The sequence below is a fragment of the Accipiter gentilis genome, chromosome 9, assembly GCF_929443795.1.
Source record: "Accipiter gentilis chromosome 9, bAccGen1.1, whole genome shotgun sequence".
NCBI classification, from domain to species: domain Eukaryota; kingdom Metazoa; phylum Chordata; class Aves; order Accipitriformes; family Accipitridae; genus Astur; species Astur gentilis.
This window is the reverse complement of record NC_064888.1, coordinates 20,133,109-20,152,063: the sequence shown is the minus strand read 5'-3', so window position 1 is coordinate 20,152,063 and position 18,955 is coordinate 20,133,109. Positions and strand designations below refer to the sequence as shown.

Genomic DNA, 18,955 nt, shown 5'->3' with positions numbered 1-18,955 from the left:
ATACAGAAGCATGGAAACAAAGACAAGAATCTCAAGTATTTCATCTGCTGATCATACATGAGGGGTAACTGCTCTTTCCTATAATTCTAGTAATGATAAAGATGAGATATTTATGCCATCCTCCAGATGCTTGCATGTGGTATAGATGACAGCATGCTGAGATTAAATGCAGTATGTCTCCCTCCTATGAATCTACTGTACAAGTACAGGTGAACTTGAGAACACAAAGATAAATGTGCTGTTGGGATAAAGTCCCCTGTCTTTAAGGGGTAGGGAAAGATTGATCTATCCCGAGAACATTTCCTTACAGTACTACATTATTTAGAAAGATTATCCCATCTCTTTTCTCTTGCATTTTGTGCTTTGCTCAGTTGGGTCATAAAAATACATCCATCATATCTGATTTGCATATAATTTTATTTCTGCATTCTCAGGCATCAGAAAGGCATTATACAATTTGTTCTGCAAGTGTTGTAAGACACTACTCAAAAGTTACGATACTGAGCTTTCTAGCCAGGACACCTTCCCCCCACCTGAACTCTGAAGCATTCATGGTAATGCCGCGCAAAACTCCTACCCAACAGCACAAAGTCCAATTCACCGTTGCCACTTCCTCTATGGTCAAGATAGAACAACAGACCAGTCCAGTGCATACAGGCCCTTTGATGCTTGGGTAAGGACAGTAGGGGCAGGTATGCCAGTAAAACTTGAGCTGTTTTCTACCAGGCAAAACAGGAGAGGAATCTACTAGAATTTGTGCATTATAGGTAAGAATTCAAAACCAACAGGTAGATAGGAGGCATCAGGCACTTCACTCCTCATGACTTACAGAGTTAGATATTTAACCCCTGAAGTGCTTTGAAAATCCTCATCAATATAATTAGTGCAAAACCACTTCAAATAAGAACAAGCAACACAGGAACAAGAGAGGCAGGAAGGCAAGAGAAGAACACAAGTCCATTTAAGGCTATCAAGTACAAAGACATCACTTTGCTTTCACTCAGGAAGCCACTGAGCCAGGACACAGGGTTAGGCAGACCTTTGTTCTCACCAGTATAGCTGCTCTCATGGTCTCAGGCACAGAAGCTGTGAGGTAGCTGGGGTCCAGCAGAACCCTTGCCTTTTTTTTTTTTCTTTCTTCTTTTTTTTTTCTTTCTTTTTTTTTCTTTTTTTTTTAATACAAACCACAAGACAGCCTACAAAATGATCTCCCCAACTTCCTCTTGATATTCATGCCCACAGGCTTTGAGCTAGGATTTCCAGGAGTTCCTTCTTCCCTCCCGAGCCTCTCCTTACATGGAAGAATTTATGTCCAACATTCAAGCTGTGGTATGCAAACCACATTCCACACCACCTTTGCTCCCCAGTACTAACCTCCTTGCTATTCCTCTCCCTCAGGCACCTTTTACACCTCCGTTTTGCCATGCTTTGACAACTGTTCCATGAACTGTTTGGCTTTTTATCAGAACCTCCAACCCACCACGCTGATCCCCACCACAAAGCCACCCCTCCAAAGGCCCCTGCCATTCAGTCTTCTCACTGGGCTCCATGCTTTCCACGGCTGGAAGAAATTCCACTATGGCACTGAGGAGACCAGAAGCCATAATTTAAGCTATTATTCTACACAGTGCTGCCCCATACTTTTAATTAGGCCTTGATAAAGACAGGCTCCTTCATTCTACCTTCCCTCTGCTCCTCTGAAAGAGTTAACATTGGCTACATCTGCAGCACTTTGTGGTAAATGCACTACAAGACACCATTTCCCACCATTTGTATTTCTAGCTCTGCATTTCCCTAACGACCAGCAACCTCTTGGTGCCCACTGCAATGCTTTCCACATATCCTTTCAGTAGCCCCAGACAGGACTGTATCCCAGGCAGTGAAGACAAGGAGGTATATGAGCATGCCCAACATCACTTTGCACAGTAGCTTGGGGCCTGCTGCTGGACACCAAATATGATAGTGCCATGTTTTGGATGGCTTCTACACCCATGCAGGTACTCAGCAAGAAAGTGCCCTTACGTCATAGGCTCCGGCTTTGATCTGCTGATAGAGTTTGTGCTGATCTTCATCCCAAAAGGGAGGGTACCCCACTAGTAATATGTACAGAATCACTCCTGGGAGGGAGAGACACAGATATACTATGGTTAGGCTAATACGCCAATTATTCCTTCAGCCCCTCTTCCTTCCCTCTGGACAGTCCCCAAGGCAATGATTGCTCTATATCTTCATTTGCCATCATATTTAGCCTTCTGAGGTAGAAAAGGATAGCACAAACCTCTCCTCTTTTGAACCTTTCCCTGGCACTTCATGTTCAGCTCTTAACACCAGCTACCAGGAGCTAGAACAAGGTGCATGAGTTCCTTCTACCCTCTTCTGGCTATGATTGCTAGTGAGCCACAACTCCCAGCTCTCTCAGAATAAAATGAAGCCACATCCCCTGGGGTTGCTGGGCAGCAAGGGACTTTTTAGGAAGAACTATGTTTTTAGATACTTACTGTGCATGGTCTTGGGACAAAAATGACACTGACAAAGCTAACACTCCTGGCCTGCAGAGAACCATTTAGTCCATGTCAGGCAACACTGATATCATACATCTTTAAACTTATCAGTCCCAGATACATGTACACTTCATTTTTTCCTTTTAAAAAAATCAGCTCTCTTCAGTATTTCATCTTTTACATAGTGTAATAGGAAATTGCTACAGTTATCTAAACAACTGACTCTGCAAAGCATAGCCAGGTCCTATCTCTTGAGTCTCAAACACCTGATTGATGGCCTGAGGAAAGGATTAGCAGCCAGAATCAAATGAGTTCAGGCTCCAATATTAACTCCATCTACACAAGGTGCTTATCTTCAAGTGTGCCTTCACCTCTCCACCCAATAAGAAGGAGCACTGCGCACCCTCCCAGCAATAGGTTTCAAGGAATTGCTCTTCTACATGAAATGGTGTTGTTTAAGTGTAAAACGTTTTGACAGAATCTTACCACAGGCCCATATATCCACTGGTTTTCCATAAGGATCTTTCCTTAAGACTTCAGGGGAGAGGTAGCCTGGAGTGCCAGCAAACCCTGCCAGGAAATGGATGACATGAAGTACTTGCAGTACCCAAGCACAAGAGATCTTGCCATAACACAAAATCCACTAGTGGTAACCAACAAATTCGAAAAGCCATTTCCCACCCTTCATCTCATATTTGCTAGAGCTACCTCTTGGTAAACCAACAGAAAGAGAAAAAAGAAAAAAAAAAAAAAAGAAAATCAGATGGGATCAAGTGTCTATGTATTGCAAGAAAAATAGAAAAGAAAGAGGGACCATGTCAACCAGCTGGGCACAAACTCATATGCCAGGCCTTATATCATTGTTATATATAAAATGGCTTGGAGTTTGAAAACACAAGACACAGATGGGACACATCCGATTGCCAAATGGCATGGGCAGACCAGGAGAAAGCAGCCATCTCTCTAGAATCTCTGCAGTGCTGCAGAATCTCAGAGCTGATGTTTAGACTGAGAAGGTCTTATTTCTAATTATGTTTTAGCTAAACAAAGATAAGGGCAGATCCAAATGTGCCTGAGGAAGGCTAGGTCAAATGCATTTCTGTAAAATGACCAAACAAAATTCCAGATGTCTACACTCCTGAGCAGTAGGAAAGTTCAGATCAGGGTCTAAACTTAGCAGCTGCATTCGTCTCTCACACTAGCATCTACTGTAAACCGAGAAGAAAAACAGAGAAATACATAGCCATTTTTTCTGTCTTTATTTATCATATTCTTTCCTTGATTGCACCTAGCCCCATGCCCAATGACCCAGAGGCTGTGATGCTTGGAAAGGAAGCAGCAATGCCAAATACACACAAGCGTGCTGGAAGACCTGAGAAAGGGCAGGTGCAACTCAACCAGCCACCAGGAAAGGGGGGAGCAAAAGTGGGAAAGCTCAAACACTCTTACCAAACCAGGCCTGCTGCTCTCCCTGGACTTCTATAGCCAGTCCGAAGTCAGCCAGTTTGACAGCAGCACCCTTACATTTACTTGCCAGTAGTAAATTCTCAGGCTGGGGAGAAGAAAGAAAAGAGGGGGTAAGAATGAAAGACTTGACATCCTCATTAAAGTCTCCTACCTCAGCATTCACATCATTAAATTCAATCTACTGACTGAACTTAGCAGGCATGTACTAAAGCTGCTGAGGTGACAGCAGAGCAACAGCAACAAACAGCTTCGACCTAGAGTGGCAGAAAATCCTCAAGTCTAACACAAATCCTCTGTGGGAGACAGAGCCTCTCCTAACCCAGCCCATACGTTACATGCTGACACCAGAGGGCACTGGCAGTACAGTTCCTGCAGCACAGAACCCAAAATTTGTTTCTGTCACCCCCGCAGACAGTAATCAGGGGGAGAGGAAAAGGGGGAAAAATGCAGTAGATACAATCTGCAGTGATGTTTCTCCCCATGAACATTACACAGTCCCCAAGGCACTGGAAAAGTAAATATGATGCTAATAAGGGCTGCCAAATACAGCACCGTAATGCAGGAAGGCATCATCTGGATAGGCAGTAGCTTTCATCCCTTACAGAAAAAGCCTCAGCCTCAAATTGGCATAAGCAGCACAGCAGTGAGTGTTCTTGTAAGCTGTTTTTTCATGCTACATATGTACAGCCGCGTAAAATATGCTCTCTTGCTACTGCCGCCGACACCTATACCATAAGGAGCCATGTCACTTCCCCCATGTGCCAGGAAAGAGAGGCAGACTTTTGCCCCTCACATTTCCACCTCACATGAATCTCACTCGAATCATAATTCTGTTGTGTTCCAGCAGACAGCTTCAGCAGAAGGCTTATCACAACTCCAAAAGCCAGACAGAGTCAGCAGCTTCCTCTGAAGCACCAGAGCAGCTAGTTACATGGGACCCTTCAAAACCCCAAAGCCTTTAAGGTGGTGGCTATTACAGCTCTGCAGGAAACCCAACTTGTAGACAGGCAGGACAAATGCGATTTCTCACCCTACCCCCTTCTGATAATTTGTGAAATTCCTACCAACTTGATTTTTTAACTAAGCAAGATGGAAGCCTGGAAATACAGAAACAGGAGATTGTCTCGGTTTCAAAAACCCGATGAAGGTCTTTTTTGCAGCCTGCTCACCAGTTCCATCCCACAGCAAGCCTCTATCCCTGTTCTGCCTGACAGGAACATGATGCTTTGCTCATTCACCTGCCTTAAAGTACTGGGCATGTGCCTTGCTTCTGCTTTAATGAAGGGAGAACAGCCTTGCCCATCACAGTCCTTGCCATAAGCAGCACGGAAGGAAAGGGAACTGGGTCTCAATACATTTGGATGCCACTGGCTTTTCACTATATGGGAAGTGGAAAAGATTGTGTTAATCAAGCTACACTGATGAAAATTCACCAGTGTAAACAAGTCCCTAAGGCAGAAGACCAATGAAGTCTTCTGAAAATCCCTCCCAACTTCAGATCATACCTGGGCTTGGCTTGACTAAGAAACAGTGAAATTTAGGCCCGGCTTGTGCTAGCTAAGCACTGTTTGCTTCTAAAATACAGCTACAAACACCTTAAGGCTAATGGTACTTATCCATGTGCATGTGTGCCAACATATGGGTTGTCTCAGGTTTCACATACTTTTTGGTAAGGATGTAAATGCATTCCCTAATTTCTTATGGTCCCTATAGGCAGCCCAACATTTTAAGTTCTTTAAGAACATGTCAGCCAAAAGACAGGCTTATGAGAGGGAGTTGCAAAAGACAAAGCTTCACTTGAAACAAGCTCTGCAGTTATTACACACTGATCCTGAAGGGCAAGCTTTTGGCAAGGAGCTAATTATTAAATAAAGAGCACAGGATCTTTTATTGCTAAAAGGACCAGCTACTCCTCAGGCCTGGAGAGTTTCAGTGAATCAGAGCAAGTAACAGAAGAAACACATTAACTGCAGTGGGCAGTGTCTAGCAGCTGATAAATTCTAACAAGTTCACAATTTTCACACAAACAAAACTTGAGAAGCAAACAGATTATATCTGAACACAGGATGCAAAGGAAAACTTAAAACATCCTGTACTGGAAAAACTACTGATTTTCATAGAGGCCCTAATTTGGGGCAGTAGTACCTCTTGTAGTCTGCTTTCTCAAGAGTAGGTGTCAGCTCTAATCCAGAGCAGCCATTCCATAGTAGATCACTTGCATCTTTTCAGAGTGCTCTGAATCAGGCAGCCAAAAGTGTTGCACAGGAGTTTGCCAGAAACACTAAGGGTTAACAGCTGTCCACTAGATCAAAACACTAGGGGAACACTGCCACTGAGCTTGCAACATACTTTTACCTTGCTCTCTGCAAAATATTTTTGTACTTTTCCCCTTACGCATTGTATAACAAACCAAAACCAACATTAGTAGCAGGTGTCATCCTGCATTAATTTAACTGGACCACTGGTGGCCATCACCATTCCCACTTTAGACAGAGAAGGCTGCAGGGCAGGCAGACCTTCCCGCACAAACCTCTTCATTCTGGAGCCTGCCGAGCTCCCAGTACAGCTGGCACTGCGTGGGAAGGGAGTTTAAGTAACTACACCATGGGGGCTCTGGGTCTATAAATGTGTTATAATGCGGCAAATGGTTGATTCACCCAGTGTTTAACTAGCCAGCAGTTTTGGGTCTAGATTAAAAGCACTTCTACTAATGAGAGAAGAAAGAAATTACACAAAAAATTCTCATGCATCTCTGCCCTAGCCCAGTGGCATGTGTTCGGCAACAGTGAAGAATAAAAATATACATGCTTTATGCAGACAAACTCATCCTGGCAGATTGAACAGAGATTGCCCCAGGTCTCTAGAGATCTCTTCAATGGCAGACTAGAAAGCGTCCTTCATTATAATGAATCCTACCCAAGTTTCTCTGAAAGCCTATTGCACTCCAAGGTTCACAACTACTCCATCCTGGAGCTGCCTCAGAGAGGCTGAGAGCTGGCAAGGTTCATGAAGACTGAAAACTTCCTCAGGAGTTCAGCACACCCTCTAGAAAATTCTGAAGGAGCGAATTTGTGCTTCAGGAACCTCCAAGCCCAGTTCAAGTTAAAAAAAACCCACACAACCCTGCCAGCTGGCGACACAGTATTCCTGTCTTGCCTCTTCCAACGATCCCCTGGCTGCTCTCCTCAGCCTCTGTGGCACAGAGGAAATATTACCTTCAAGTCCCTGTGCACGATATCGTGCTGGTGAATGTGATTCACACTCTCCAGTATCTGATGAATACAGTGGCTGCAAGATAAAGGGAGAGACACACAGAGTTATGCACACACGCACACACACACTTGGCATCTCATCTCATCCCAGAACTATTTCCCTAACTTTTATATTTGTACCAGGGCAAGTTCAAGACCCCAGGCTGAATTCCTTCATCATGCCCACTGGTTGCCACAGCTCAGTACTGTCACAGCTGGACACCCCCACCCCCCTCAGCAACAGGATGCTAAACATCCTATCTATAGCAGGACCACAAAGCCTCTCTCCTGTCTCCCATCACCTCCTTCCTTTCCTCCCCATCACACTAAGCATCTCACTTGTTCCTTCAGCCAACAGTGCCCACCCCACACAGGAGAACTGCGGCACCCGAGTATCTGCAAATGGCAGCCAAGATTGGGCAGGCAAGACCCAATCACTCCAGGAAACATTCAGCTGGGCTAGTCCCAAGCAAAGAATAAACTTTTAGAGAGCAGCAGCAGCATCCCCCTGCAAATTCAGGATGATGACTCCTGGGCGCCTGCCAGCTTGCAAAGCTTTCAGAGCAGCATCTCAAGCACTTTACATACACAATGTGCGCACACACCCGCTTGCTGGGTGCCTTTTAAGTACAGATCCCACTTAAGGAGTTAGTGATCTGAGAAGCAGGCTCATTCCCTGTTAAGTGCAGTGTGCTGCACTCCCCCAGCTCACAGAAAACCCTTTCTCTGCCACTCTCACTGCTGTAACCACAGGGGGCAAAAGCAAGATGTTTACACCTATTGCATAAGAACAGCACAACACACCCACGGGTGAGATTTCTGGTTGAAAACATCTCTTCCACTAAACGTTTACTCAGCTCCCACTGGTGAATGTGGAATGGAGTAGGGATTTTGACAACTATGGTTGGGCAGTAAGCACCCACATGAGGGCAACTCAGATGGGTCTGTGTCCTCATTGCAGGATCAGTCAGTCAGCTCACCAAGTTCTACAAATCTCAGGGGAACAAATTTTAAATAAGTGAAATATTTGAGGGAAAGGAAATTGGCTATTGGAAAAGATGGGAAGATGGCGAGGGAAGGAATAGGAGAGGAGGTGCAGCACTGTGTATTCGCTACCACCACCCCGCCGGAGCTGGCAGTACAATGCTCAGGGTCGGAGTCTATGAATATCTCCCCGCTCCCAAAACAAAAATGTATAATTAGAACAGAGCTGAGTCTGAGCAAGAGAGATTTTCTGGCCAAAAATGGCAAAAGTGTGAGGTGTCCCAGGCGAGCCAAGCGCGGCGGATTGGCACAGACCTCGCTCTCCCAGCCTGCTCTGGAATTCAGCTCGGCATGGGGAGAGAAAGGGAGGAGTTTCACTCTGTCATCTGGTGGGCACTGCGAGACCTGGCCGGTTGACAGTCAGAGGGCTGAGCACCCTGAAGAAGGCTCACAGAGCAATAGACAGTTCTCCTTTTCCCTTAACCCTGTCATTATTTTCCTGAGCAGTGTTGGTCACTGCCAGCTCTTGACCATTTCAGGGAACAGGCATTGGCAAGAGGGACAGGGGGAAGGATGATGATTGATAACCTCAAAACTTCCCAACTTCAAGGCAGAATAGCTTGAGCGACCATGTATCTGTCAGAGATGCTGTGCCTACAACATCTATACACCCCACTGAAAACATCTACAGGGCTGTCAGACCTCTCTACCAGAAGCGCCATCAGAGATGACGGGCCCACTGGCCTTCCCCATCAGCAGATGGCGCATGGCAGAGCGCAAGGTGCAATGCCTCGTTTGAAAGCACTGTATAATGCCCAGATGACAAAGACTGTAAGCGTACCACAGGGAAAGCAAATAAGCGCCCACAGACTCCACAACAGTACCTACACTAACACACCAAGTCATACTCTTTGCTTCCTTGCACTCAGTATGATCTTCCTCACAGTACTGCCTACCAAGCTCATCCTGCAGCAGCACCCACTACTCCCTTCTCTCATGGCTCCCCGAATTACTGCTCCAGCAAGGGTTAGGATGGGATAAGAACATGGGTGCAGAATAAGCAGGGGTGAAGTGTCACCACTGGGCCGCTGCCAGGACATGCTAAAGCAGAACAGGAGCTGCCTAATCCCAGGTTTGATTCCAAATGCTACATGTCCAGCAAACGGATGGGTCAGAGAACACCCTCAGCTACCGCTGCACAAAACACCCACCCTGTACAAACAGCAAAGGAACAAGCACAGGCCACTTCAGGAAGTTCATGCATGGGAGAGAGGGGGGACACTCAGAAAAAGAAGGGCATAACTCTAAATCTTTTTAATATTAAAATACAAAGGTTGCTCTCACATATTGTGCCTTTTCTCACTGCACACAGTGAGAAAACTGGCTCACAGAGAGAGCTTCCACAGGAACATAGCCTTCAAAACAGGCAAATTTTGTGGATCTGCCCAACAGCAATGGCACATCACTAGAATCCCTACTAGAAGGCAGAAACCAAGCAGGCAGTGCTGTCACAGCCACAGGACAGCTCTCCCCTACATTTGCTCACTAAGGACACACCGTCACCACCCACCAGAAAGGTTAGGCAGACAAAGCCACTAGCAATGGGTCTCCCAGCAAAGAGCACAGCGTCTGCAAGCAGCAAAGACAGAAGCATCTGCAAGCGGCAAGGGCTAGAGCTGTGGTGAGTTAGGCTGACTGGTGACAACAGTTTATGCCAATAGCAGAAAGAGAAATTGTTTTTTCCAGATGGGGAGCAAGAGTGTCAGAACAAAGCCATGCACAGAACAGTAGTCAGGACACTCATTCCACTTGCCAACACACGTGGCACATACACAGAAGGGTCTGGAAACAGTCTTACCTGGCATCTGCTTCACTATAGTATTCTCTGGCAACAATATCCTCAAAGAGCTCCCCACCAGTAACCCTGGAGTGCAAAAGAACAAGGGAGGTTACACAGCCTACGCACATCTAGCTCAAGGCTGCACAGGAGGTATGTGGCCGCCTGTCTGGGTCCCTTCCCACTGCCTGTGTGGGGACCTGTGGCACAGGGGAGCCAGGGCAGAGTTCCACCATGATGGCACCAGCACTGGTACATCCATGTGACTGGCCCCTTGGACTGCTAGTTCACCAGCAGTGTACAGGACACTGTTGACACACTGAGCACGAATTTCCCATGCACCTCTACAGAGATTAGTATATGCTAAGCTTGGGCAGAACATCCCTTCTCTGACCCCCTCCAGGCTGCCTCAGAGACAAAAGTCAAACAGCCTCCCTATACAGGATAGCCATCCTTTGCCATCCCACACTTACACCTGCTGCCAGGAGCTTTCCTGGTCCATCCCCTACCACACAGTCAATGGATTTTTGTCAAATAGGCCAGAGGTATCTACAAGTCTCAAAAGAGAAAGGGAGAATATATTAATGTAGGTGGTTTTTACTCCACTCTTAGTCAACCATCCATGTGCCTGTATCACTGGTGAAGGATCAAAGCCAAAGAAAGACACTTACAGATCAAAGACGAGGTAATGGAAACCTTCTTCTGAAATACTGTCATGGAGCCGCACTGCAAAAACATAATCAAGAAATGGAGATTTACAGAGCATGTAGCAAATATGACACTTCACAAATCAAACCCATGCACACAGCCAAGTTCTCCCTCAACCCAATCAGTCTATTAATTCCCCATGCCCTTCACTTTGTGTGCTCACTTAGTGACCTGTTTCCTTCCATTATCTCAAAGGAACAGACGGGTGTCCTTCACATACATCCAGCCCTCCCCAGCAACAAAACAAACTGTAAATATCTTTGATCTCCTGTTCATTTGCCTTCTCTAATGCTTCAGTACCCTCCTTTCACATCTGCCTACTCTCTCCTTCATGCTCATGTTTTGCCATCTCTCCCCACCCATTTTTATTTCCCAAAACAAACCCTTTTCAGACAAGCCCCCAACCCAAAAAATTTACTTCTGACCTCACCTGCATGTCAGTGCCATTGATCTCCCTTCTGTCTTTCATCTGTAAAGCTCCATGAAGTTCCCTTTTACTTCCTTTTCCTCACTTCATTCTTACACCCAAAATCCTTACTCAAAATTCAGAGCCAGTTTCGTCTCGTTTTTTCTCACCTGTTTGTTACCACAGACATATCTGATAGCATTCGCCTTCTCAAAACTTCATCCTCCTTCAGCTTCCTTACCTATGCCCTCCTAATTCTGCTCCTATTACCTAAATTAACCTTAATCTTTTCCCTTTCCTTGTCCCCCTTAACCTACAGGATTGGAGTTACCCCCGTGATGGGCCACTAACCCCTGGTATTCTGAGGTCTCTGGGACTCTGTCTTCCTTTCACCATGTTACTTGTGGGCAATAACTATTGTATCTATGCAGCCAGCACAGTCTCATTTCCTCCTGTCTGAATCAAAATCTCAGTTTCTTTGACGTTTCTTGGACACCTAGGCACTAATTCTAACCCAAGAGGAGAAACTAAGCCCTTACTTTCACAATGTTACCTACCTCCTATTGTCTCCCCTGCTGGAAAACTTCACTATTTTCCCTCCCAATTGGGGTCACAAGCTAGCAATCCTATTTGACTCAATTCCTAAACCTTCACACCCTGACTAGGATGAGTTGTCTTCTTCACATGCCCATCTACGGTCTTTCCCTATTGATTCACCCAACTAAAGCAACTAGCTGAGACTAGACTGGGTCTCAGCCACTGTGACACCTTGTTATCGAGTATTGACCAAAGTAACATTACTGTTCTCATCCCTGTAAGAAAAATCTCGTTATTCTGCTCTGCCACTTTAATGGTACCTTTGCCTCTCTTGCCTGTCTTCTATACTCTTTCACATAAAATACAGGTGACCTGTCTTGACTTTTCCCAACATCATGATTTTCTCTTGGTCAGTATCAAGAGGTCAGTTTGTGTCTCATTGGTGCCTGATATCAGCTACCATCACCATCTTGGGAATGTTTCAAACTAGCACTTGGCACATGCTCCTACTTCATATGGAACAGCTTTTGCAAATGTTCTCAATGCTCTCCTCTAATCCTCCTTGCAACTCTCCTTTGCCAAGGCACCCTTCCACATGCACGCAAACACACACAAACTCAAAATTGAGAGTAGCACAGATGTGCAGAGACCACTGCCAGTACCTCTCCTAAAAGGATTTAATTATTTCCTTATTTTCTGCCTGTAGTTTGCTATATTTTTCCTGCCTTAATCTACAAGCTCTCTGGGCTAGTCCCTTGATGAATTTCCTTTCCTTAGCATTTCTACTGCATCTAACCGCAGGGGTTTGGGAGGAGCACTCCACCCGGCATAATGCTGCAAACAAGCAAGTACAGTTAAGAGTACTGGTACAGCAGGTGTTTCAGGTACAACATGTTGTTCCTATAGCATGAAAATACAGACACATCACCTTTAAGAACTATGTTCCTCAAATTATTTGCTGCAAAAAAAATATTCTTCCAATTAAGCAGTTTTATTTGGCTTTGTAATAACTTCATTGCAATACAACTTTCTGTTTACAAGAAAACTTGCCTCCTGAGCACTTGGCAGAAACCAGCAGAGGTAGCATTAAGAAAACGCAAGTGAGAAGGGTATTTCCTAGGAGCGAAGATTTCCATTCAAGACTGGAAACAAGATGGAAAGAGGCTGAAACAGACATTTGGATTCCCAGTGCAGGGCAGTTTCCATTCCAGTGCACAAGACTATTTGAGGTGAATACAGGAGACAGGCACATGAACAAGAGCTGAGGCCCAAGACACAGTCAAAAGTCTGTGAGGAGACCTTATAAAGAGGAAACAGATGGAGAAACTTCAAGGAAAGCTGAATGTGCTAATAAGGTCATGTCTGGTGATGCTTGGTGTGCACGAAAAAGCATTCTTCCTCTGGCTCCTGAAAGGTCATCGAATTGCTGCAAGAAACACCAAGCAGAGAGGAAAGCGGCATGAATGAAATCCTTACAGAGGAGGAGCACGACCACCAGCAGGCTGAGAGCAGTGGCCATGAAAAGGGAATAGCAAACATGTCTGCAGGTAGAATTGAGAAATAGTGAATGATAAACTCTGACGCAAAGATGCAGGCAGCAAATTACATCAGAAAATAAAACATAAATGAGCTGATTGGTACTATTTCTTTGTCCTGAGGAAAGCAATCTTGTCAGATATGTTACGAAAAGAGAAGGCAGTAGCACTTCAGCTGGCAGAGACTGGCAGAGGCAGCAGAAAGAGCCTTCAAGGACAGTAAAACACTATTTGCATCTTTAGGTGCGTAACCATGAAAAGAGGACAGAGACAGTTCATAAGTACTGACGCTATACATCACCCTAGGGCTGCACAGCAAAAGAAGGCCTTGGAGGCAAAACACAGGTCATGAACTTAACAAGGGAGCTGCTTCCTCGCGACAGGCCAGAGTGATGCTAGAACAAAATCTGCCCAAGATTTAATCTGCTGAGGTAACAAAGCTCGGGGAGTAACTGTAGAACAGCAAAACCCAGAAAAGCTATAGGAAAGATGACAGTGGGCCCCACCACCCTGCATGGGAATAATTAGCAACAGCTCAAAACACTAGGCTTGAAGTGTGGAGAGGGGCAGTAATGAGAGGAGTCAAAAACAATTAAGAAAAATCGGAATATACCAAAACTCTTGTGACTTTCAATTCCAGCCCACACCTACTTCATACCAATGCTGATGGGAATAAACAAAAGCAATACCCAGTAGCAGAACAGCAAGAGCACCCAGTGCCATTTCACTCTAACATTTTGCTTAGCTACCCTCCTGCAGAGCCACAAGAGCCTTCCTGACCAGCAAGGCTACTGCAATCAGCAGCTCTGATCCCATGGTTCACTCTGCCAACACTCAAGTTAAAATGCTCTGCTTTCTAATACAGTGCTAACTACCAGGGACTGTCAGCTGAAAAACATGATCTGCCTTTTCCAAAACCATTCAGCCAGCCCATGAAATGGCATACATTCAGAAGTAACTCCACCACCTTTAGCTCATGTTAAGGATAAAAGCATTTAAAAAGTTTCTTGGCCTCCTCTCCACTTTGGTTCATAAATGTGACACATAGTGTTAACACTCATCATAAAGATACACAAACCTCAGATGCCATCTGATACCTCCACCTTCCAGACAGTATAGAGCCCTCTTTGGTTTACAGATGTCCTATGCGAGTGCCCTCCACCTGAAGGCAGGACACAGGTTCCCGAATGGCCAGTTCCAACAGTGGGTAACAGGAACCTGAATACTGGGCTGTCCTCTGTTTCAGACATTTTCCCATGGAAAGGAGATCCCATTTGTGTTACAGGCTGCTGGTCCTCGCACACCATCTAACATCTCCATTACTACCACAAGTTTAACTGCTTCAACTGAGCTGTTGAGCAGAGCCCACATAGGCTGTTCGTACCTGTGTAAATTGTTGACATGAGAGGGTGAAAAATATAATCATATGTAGATGTTGGAGGGTAAAGGATTCCCCAAAACTGACTATCCGTGATAAGAAAAATAGAGAACTAAAACCAAAAGTATTCATCCAGTTAACATTTCTTTCAAAAATATTACAGAACCCTTTTTTTTTTTTTTCTTCTTCTTCTTCTGTCAGGGGAGCAGTGACACCAATGTCTAGTGCAGCAGGCTAGACAAAGGCACACATCACAAGAGTCTCAAGCTGCAGCAACAGGGGAAGTTGCACAACAGCAACACAGGGTCTTCCAGAAGATGACCAAACTACAAAAGAGTCCAGTACTTGCCAAGGAACCTGATCTCACTCTATTCACCAGAGGATGAGGTCCAGAAGCAGTGACTCAAACTGTATTTCCTTCCTAACTGAACACTTTTTACATAGGGATTCTTACAGATGTAGGAAATCAGTCCTTGCATATTAACTACAGAAAATTAAGCATTTTAGTGAGAAACAGCAATACAGTAACAGTCATGCCACATGGTTTGCATTCCCTGCCTGAATAAAATGACCCTGTACAGGCAGTCGCAGCTCTCTGATGCCTGAGCGTGATACAAAGCAACTGAGCATAAGAGGAAAATCTCCCTCATAACAAATTGTACCAGCCTAACAACCAATGCAAACTGCTGCTGAGTCACACAAAGCAAGACTCTGTGAATGCAAAAGTTGAAGTGAATCATGAAGAAATCAGAAAAGAACTTTCTGTTTTTATAAAAGTCTACCTGAACTACAGGAACATAAAGAAACATTGAAAAGCCACAGGCATCTCATTTTTAAAAGGTCACATGGAAAAGGCCAACTGATATTGGGGTCGCAAACACAGGTTATGCCTAGCCTAGATTTGACACACACCTTCCCTTCACTTTGCCCAGTGTGCTCATTATTATTATCTTTTTAATCTTACGTCAAGCATAACAGGCCAGGAGCATTTACGCCTGCCACATAAGCCCCAGGATGAACATTGCCCTGTATCCCACGTCCACAGCAAACGGTGGAGCAGGGCTGCCATGGGCTCATGGTTGGGGCAGGCAGGCTCTTGTAACACAGGGTGGTTTCTGGTTACCTGCTGCAAGTAAATCTCTGCAAGCAAAGCAGTTACTGAAGTCGCAACAAAAGGCAAGTACACAAGCAGAAGAATGTCACAGGACAATTCCCAAGATCTTCACTTTGCAATTACTATCTCTGCTTAGGAAAAGGTAATGTGGGCTGAAATATGCTTGCTTCTACATTCCAATGGCCTTTGCCTGTCCTTAGGGACAGCGTTGAAGCTACAGGGTAGGGTAATCTTGTCTGCTAAATCTAGGTTAACTGGTGTTCCCAAGTGTAAAGCATTTGGGTATTATGGGAACATAAAGGACGCTATTAGCCAACTACCTCTGCACCAACACACATCGTGTACTGTGATTACATATCATTTGGGGCTCCCAAATGAAGTTGCCTCTGTTGCAATACCTGCAGCAGAGTCAATACAAGGCAACAAAGATTTCTGGTTCTCTCCCGGGTCATGGTAACTGCAACGCAAGTTGCAAACTCAAAAGCGCTCTGGGATCTTCTGGACTTAACAATGCTATTTAAAGGTCAGCCACTCATTAAAAACAGCTTCACTTCTCAGCAGTTTCCAACCAGACATCAGACATTTGCCTGTATCATGCAGAAAGGGAGGAGGTAAGAGATACCACAAGGGCCATACTTCAAGAGACAGTGCATACCAGAAGCAGCAGAATAAAATTGGAGGCTAAAACCTGCCTGATGCCCTCTTCCAAAGATATTCTCCAACATGCCAGGAGACGCTGAAACTATAGATACAAATATACACGGCTCGACAGGCTGCAAACTGAGCGCTATCATCCATGGCAGCACAAGTGACAAGTAAAATGACACAGATGGCTACCACCCACTCTCCACTTCCCCAGCTGCTCACCAGCCTGGGCAGCCAACATGGGAATTGTCCCACCACCTCCAAGCTTGGCTGTGCGCCAGGACACTTCCCGCACAGTTCGCATCACTCAGGATGCCTGTCCCATGAGGAGCCACCATCAACCTGTGACTGCCTGTGAGCTGGGTGCTCAGCTCCCACCCCAGCTGTTTCTCTAATTACATTAAACACACAGAATTCAGCTGCAGCTGCTCAGGCTGCTTACAAAAGGACTCTCCTTTTAATTAAAAATTTGCTATTAAAAAGCATTAAATTGTGTAATTCAAATAATCCTCTAGAAATCATCCCCTCCGGCAGCTAACGACCAGCTTTGTTAGAGCAGTAACTAACAGCAGTAGGACAGTTAGCTAACAGGACATAGCATGCTGCTGTTAACCAGTCCCTTAGGAACATGTACTCTTTCCCTCCTCCTTCCAAATCTGACACAGAGAGGTTACAGTATGCTGGATATATACCAGCTTGCTGTAAACTCCCCAAGCCCACAGCATTTCACACCAATTACAGTTTTAAAGCTTTAGAAAATGGAAGATGTTAATGAACGGGTTAACTTTGTTCATAAAATCGAGAAGGGAGAAGACACATATTGAGAGTTAGCAGATGCCTTGTGTAAATAACAAAACTTGCTTAATTGGTGTGTAAAGGTCACGGGAAGAGAGCAACGGCTATAACTTACTAGCTAAGGAGGGAAAAGAACAACAGCTATAATCTACCAGATAAGGGGATTAATTCTGCCAAGACTGTACTTCTCCACATTAAAAGACATTTTACATCAAAAGACACTCGTCCTTGAGAAGATCGACCGAATCCGCCTAGTAACAAACTTGCACGAGTGAAGAAAGAAGAAGCGGGACAACGCGGAGACTTGCAAGAAAGGGGTGCATGAACTTTATATAAGGAATGTAACTATAACATAAAGTTGCGAGCTTGTGGCAGAGCACTGCCTCCCCAGCCGCCCAGCGCTGTTTTGCTCTCTTATTGCTTGCTAATAAATTCGACCTTTTTTTTTATTCACTACAAATTGGCTCCTCCAATTTGTCACAAGCATCTATAACAGAAAAGAAGAAGGGCTTGTTAACACTCTGCTCCGGTTCAGGCAGAACCAAGCTGCTGCAGGCTCTGCAAAGACAGACAAGGAACAGTCTTCAGGGAGTATGAAAAGGTGCACAAACAGAGAGGTGGTCCCCCCCCCCCCCCCCGCCCAGTTCTCACTGTAACCTTTTTAGCACTCTGGCCCTGAAAAACAAGGTTAAGGCAGTGCCCTTTCTGCCATACATGGTGCCAAGTCAGGGGAAATTCCCTTATGCACAGAAATTTACAGCCTAGAAAGAAATTGTAGGGAGAACAGTATGCTTCCTGTTACAAAACTGGTCCTTCTGCAGAAGTAAAAAGCAACAGTAGAAAAAGAAAACATAAAGTATTTTTTAAAAACATTTCAGTGCCAACTAAATGTTATTTTTCCTTTGAATTTGCAATGTCTATATTGAAAGGCTGAAGTTCAGCAAGATACATAACATTTAGTATGCCCTACTTAAACATTACATGAGCCAAAAGAGTGCATTAGCAGGAATATTTCCTACTTTCCTGATAACAGTGCAATCACAACCATCCAGAATTGTTATTAATAATTTCCAATTATCCACATACACATACCAGATAAGCAAAGTAGTTTTGATAACAACTAGTATTATATGAGAGCTTTTTCTAAAAAGCCCCAAAATAATAACAAGCCAACTTTATTGATATCTCAAAGAAAATACACAGAGAACACCCACTTTATTAGAATTAATAAAATTAAGATAGAGGCTGTGACAAATTTTAGGTCTCATACAGGCTCTGCAACTTCACTACACACATTTCTGCCATGAGGGATGAATCAGCCTTTGGTGTTGCAAAGCAGTAGTCCTGCCTGTGCAGATAGGTGTTCTGCCTAATATCCCCCCAGCCTTGCTGTATTAACCTGATTTTCACAACTCTTTCCTTGCATTGCCCTGGACAGTCATGAAACCTTGCCACCCAGGCAAGCTCTATTCAAAAGGCAGGCTGTCACTTGCACAATTTCACCAGAGTGCAGCCACCCCTCTGTTCTGTTTGGTGCTCGGTCAGAGGGAACCCCAAAGGAGGCTCCTTCCACTTCCTCAACACTATTCTAACTGGGGGGTGGGGGGGCGGGAAGTAGGGGAATCCTTCTCCTCTGGCTTTTGCAGTACCTTTGAGTTTGAGTGCACTAAGTCTGGCCATCATATCACTATTTTATTTTTTTTAAGGGATTGCTTGCATACAGATAAATCTCACAGCTGAATAGACGAATAAAGGAATCTGAATACCTCTGTAGTACAGATCACAAAGACATACAGA

At 44.8% G+C, this 18,955-nt stretch overlaps 1 protein-coding gene across 12 annotated transcripts in view; it reads right to left on the bottom strand.

Annotated features, from left to right (window-relative positions):
* The window catches only part of CAMK2G (calcium/calmodulin dependent protein kinase II gamma), a 120,070-nt gene that overhangs the window by 41,320 nt on the left and 59,795 nt on the right, over nt 1-18,955 (bottom strand). For all 12 annotated transcript variants that reach the window (XR_007507155.1, XM_049809500.1, XM_049809499.1 and 9 more), the window contains exons 4-9: nt 10,712-10,766; nt 10,062-10,127; nt 7,184-7,256; nt 3,951-4,053; nt 2,988-3,071; nt 2,023-2,117 (exon numbers count right to left, since the gene is read on the bottom strand). Coding sequence is in view for 11 of the 12 variants with exons in the window: in XM_049809500.1 (XP_049665457.1) it covers nt 2,023-2,117; nt 2,988-3,071; nt 3,951-4,053; nt 7,184-7,256; nt 10,062-10,127; nt 10,712-10,766 (476 nt within the window). In the remaining variant the exon portion in view is untranslated. The remainder of the gene's footprint in view (nt 1-2,022; nt 2,118-2,987; nt 3,072-3,950; nt 4,054-7,183; nt 7,257-10,061; nt 10,128-10,711; nt 10,767-18,955) is intronic.